Source organism: Otolemur garnettii, unplaced genomic scaffold (genome assembly GCF_000181295.1).
Source record: "Otolemur garnettii isolate 467f Iridium unplaced genomic scaffold, OtoGar3 scaffold00077, whole genome shotgun sequence".
NCBI lineage: Eukaryota > Metazoa > Chordata > Mammalia > Primates > Galagidae > Otolemur > Otolemur garnettii.
The window spans coordinates 3,429,237-3,433,577 of NW_003852472.1; the positions used below are offsets into that span (position 1 = coordinate 3,429,237).

A 4,341-nucleotide genomic window follows, 5' to 3' on the forward strand; every position below is an offset into this window, starting at 1 on the left:
TTTTTTTTTAATGGTTTATGCTTTTGTTATTGTATCTAGAAAATCTTTATCCAACCTAAGATTACAGTGACTTACACTTAGGTTTCCTTTTTTAAGTTTTATAGTTTTAACTCTTTATATTTAGATGTAGTTGTGAGTTGTGAGTTGATTTTTGTGAATTTTGTGAGGTAAAGGTATAAATGCATCATTTTACATGTGGATATACCAGTACCATTTGTTGAAAAGACATCTTTTCTCTATTCAGTTGTTATAGCATCTTTGTCAAAAATTAACTGATGAGGTTTACTTCAGCATTCTCAATTCTGTTCCGTTGCACTGTAATTCTTATTTTGTTGTCACTACCACACTGCCTTTCTTGTAGATTTAATGTTTGGTTCATAGATCTATAGCTATATCTATTATGATAAGGAAAAGGAACATATAATTATTTTACAACTTAACTCCTGATGCTTCTTCCCTTTTTCTACCTTTATCATATTGTTAAATTGATTTTTTTATTTATCATTTATTTTTAGAGACTGAGTTTCAAGCTGTCACCCTTGGTAGAATGCTGTGGCATCATAGCTCACAGCAACCTCAAACTCATGAGCTTAAGTGATTCTTGTGCCTCACCCTCCCAATAGTTGGGACTACAAGTGCCTGCCACAATGCCTGGCTTTTATTATTGTTGTTGTTGCAGTTGTCATCATTGTTTTAGCTCGCCAGGGCCGAGTTCTAACCTGCCAGCCTCGGTGTATGTGAATGGCACCCTACCCACTGAGCTACACCTCCTGTTAAATTTTACCTAAGATGCTTGCTTTTTCTTTTTACTCTCTTGTCTGGGGAGTAGTGCAGTGGTGCCATCATAGCTCACTGCAACCTCAAATCCTGGGCTCAAGTGGTCCTCCTGCCTCAGCCTCCTGATTATACCAGCTTACTGCTTAATTCATTATAGGATTGGTATGATCATGGTTTTATTTCTTAGTCATTATATTCCCAACCATTGTGTATTTCTTAAACTTCTTTGTGGGTAATATAGTCCTGAGACATGGGGGAAGACAGAGTTTAGGACCTGCAGTCATATAATGATATCAGTGAACCTGTGCCTCTGGATTGTGAACATCATCCATGCTTCTCAGTGTCTCTCTTCCTGCAAACCTGGGACCCAAAGGCTTGAGTGGGCTGGAGTTGAGCATTTCCCATCTCCCCAGGTCAGTTAGCCTCTGATTAAGAAGTTTTTCTCAGGGCAGAAAAAGAGTAGAATGCTCTGGCTTATTTGAAAATGATTTCTTTTTTCTTCCCTCTACTAGAAGCTTGAAGGAACTTTTCTCTGGGATTTATGTGAAAATCTGGTAGCACCCCTATACATAACACTCAAAAAGTGTGGGGGCTCCCCTGTGTATGGCTGGGTCACTCTGGACTTCTCCATAGTAGCCTCAGCAGTTCATCAGTTCCAGTTCCCGTCTTTTAGCCCCAGCACTGACTCTGCTTGTGAGACTCTGCTCCTGGGTGTAAGCTGTTACTTCCTGTATTCACCTGTTTCTAGTGTTGGGGGCAGTGGTTTGCCTTGTGTCTACATCTCTTTTTCAGCTCTAAAAGAGGCGTTAGTATTTTAGTTTCTTTACCTTTTTATCTGTTGAATGAGTAGTGACTTCTGATTTTTTTTTTTCCTTTTTTTGAGACAGAGTCTCACTATGTTGCCCTCCGTAGAGTGCTATGGCATCACAGCTCATAGCAACCTCCAAATCTTGGGCTTAAGCGATTCTCTTGCCTCAGCCTCCCAAGTAGCTAGAATTACCGATGCCCGCCGCAATGCTCAGCTGTTTTTTTGTTGCATTTGTCATTGTTTAGTAGGCCCAGGTCAGGTTTGAACCTGCTTGCCCTGGTGCATACTGGCGCTAAGCTACAGGTGCTGAGGTGACTTCTAACTTTTTTACATACACAATAGGAAACCAGAAGTTGTATGCTGAAATTAGCGTATCATTTCGTCAGCTGCTGTTATCTAACCTGTTAGGCTGTCTAGGAAGAGTTGTTTAATGTTGATTGAACTCCAATATGAAGAAAAGTATGCAAAATATAAGTCTATAACTCAGTAAGTGAAAATAGTAGACACTTCTGTAACTTAACATCTACATCTAGATGTAGAACATTAACTTGGTAGATTTTTTAATATAATGCCTATTTGACCTCCATATGAGTAGAATTATTACAATATGCATGCTTTTATATCTGACCACAAGGATCTACTTAAATTATCTGTCTCAATTATGGGCAAAACTTTATGCAGTTGCTTTGTACCCTTGCTAATAAAAGGGATTGATTAGAATTTTAAAAATCCATATAGCTCATTACTGAAATGGTTAAAAGTATACCATCTCTACTCTGGAATATTGAATCATAAAAACTAATGTTTACAACTGTTTTTCAATGGTTTATAAATGTATTTTTAGTATTAAGTGAAAATGGAAGATGAATGGTTTTCTTCACTTTGAAAGATAAGATACTGTGTTGGAGGAAAAAATTAGGAAATAATTTTGCTAATTAGCTAATCCAGGATATTAATAATGATTAAATTAAATTAATTTTTTAAAATGATGATTAAAAATTTTTTGGGGCTTGATTGGAGTTACAGGTAATTTTTACTCCTTGCTACCTAGCAAACTTTTATCCTTTGCAAGTGTTTAAAATACATATGCATTACTATATATCGGGAGAAGGACTGAAGGGGGTTTTCCTTGTATGATACAACTGAATGCCCAGACATGTAATCAGATAACGTCATTCACTTGTACAGGCATTTCCCTGGAAATGGCAGCTGTGACAGTAAAAGAAGAATCAGAAGACCCTGATTATTATCAGTATAATATTCAAGGTAATACTATTTGATGCAATTTTCTTTCTAAAATTTGTTGGTATTTAAAATTTGTTTGTTATTTGCCTGTATTTTTAAAATTTAACATATATATCTATAATTATCTGATCACTAGGATAAAAGAAAGTCAAAAAATAAGGAAATAAAATTAGTCACCTATCTGTAGGAGATATGTAAAATAGCTGTTAGTGTTCTTAACAACATGCATGAAAGTTGTGACAATATTTAGAATTTAATTCCAGTTTCGAGTATTACTTGCAAAACACGAGAAGTCTTCTGAATCTTTAGTAGCTCTATTTATACAACAAAGGTAACTATTCTGTAAGCATTATCATTATCTTACAAAACTGGAAATGTAAGGCAGTGAAACGTTTTAGCTATTTATCATCTTGTTCCATTATCTTCTTGCTTGATTTTTAAAAGGGAATTTAAGATTATAATTTCACAGTGCATTATGCTTTTATGCATTGTGAGGGGATTCTAGTTTAGAATAAGGTTTTCTATTTTTTATAGTCGGGTTAGTGTTTTATCAATGTATAATTATACTACATAAAACATTTAAAGTATAAATTTGGTTGGTTTTTTCCATGTACATACCTGTCGTCACTGTAACCAAGATAGTGTTAACAAAGATAATGAAATATCCATTATTCTTAAAATTTGTGTCCCTTTGTAATTTATTGACCTCCCCAGTCCTTGGGAGTCCACTGATCTGTTGTTTTATCATTTTAGATTAGTTTCCATTTTGTAGAAGTTTATGTAAATGAAATCATAAAATACATACTGTTTTCTTGGGGCACGGGAGCAGTCGCTTCTTTTATATCACATGAATTATAAATTCATCCATAGTATTGTGCGTATCAATATTTGATTGGATTGTATTGTTGATTATTATTCTATTATATGCCTGTGACACAGTCTGTTCATATGTGTATCAATAGCCATTTGAATTGTTTTCAGTTTGGGTCCTTTTAAGAAAAGCTACAATGAAGATTTGTGGAAGAATTTTTCTGTGGACATATACCTTCATTTCTCTTGAGTAGATATCTAGAAATGGAATAGCTGGGATGTGTGGTACATAATTCACCTGTGAAGAAACTGCCAAACTATTTTTCAAAGTGCTTATACTATTTACATTCCTATTAGCAGTTTGTAAGAGTTTTACTTGCTATCCATCTTTATCAACACATACATTGTTGGTCTTAATAATTTTAGCCACTTAGTAGGTGAGATTCCATCCATCCTTCTAAAAAAATTACTTTGAGGCTCGGTACCCATAGCTCAGTGTGTAAGGCACCAGCCACATACACTGAAGGTGGTGGATTTGAGCCCGGCCTGGGCCTGCCAAACAAGAATGACAACTACAACAAAAAAATAGCCAGGCGTTGTGGTGGGCACCTGTAGTTCCAGCTACTTGGGAGGCTGAGGCAAGAGAATCACTTAAGCCCAAGAGTTTGAGGTTGCTGTGAGCTGTGACGCCATGACACTCT

General features: G+C 35.8%; 1 protein-coding gene across 1 annotated transcript in view; it reads left to right on the forward strand.

The window, feature by feature from the left end:
- LOC100966998 (general transcription factor II-I) overlaps window positions 1-4,341 on the forward strand; it is a 96,294-nt gene that overhangs the window by 21,253 nt on the left and 70,700 nt on the right. Inside the window, exon 7 of the mRNA XM_012807874.2 lies at window positions 2,774-2,851. Within this exon, the coding sequence (XP_012663328.2) occupies window positions 2,774-2,851 (78 nt within the window). The remainder of the gene's footprint in view (window positions 1-2,773; window positions 2,852-4,341) is intronic.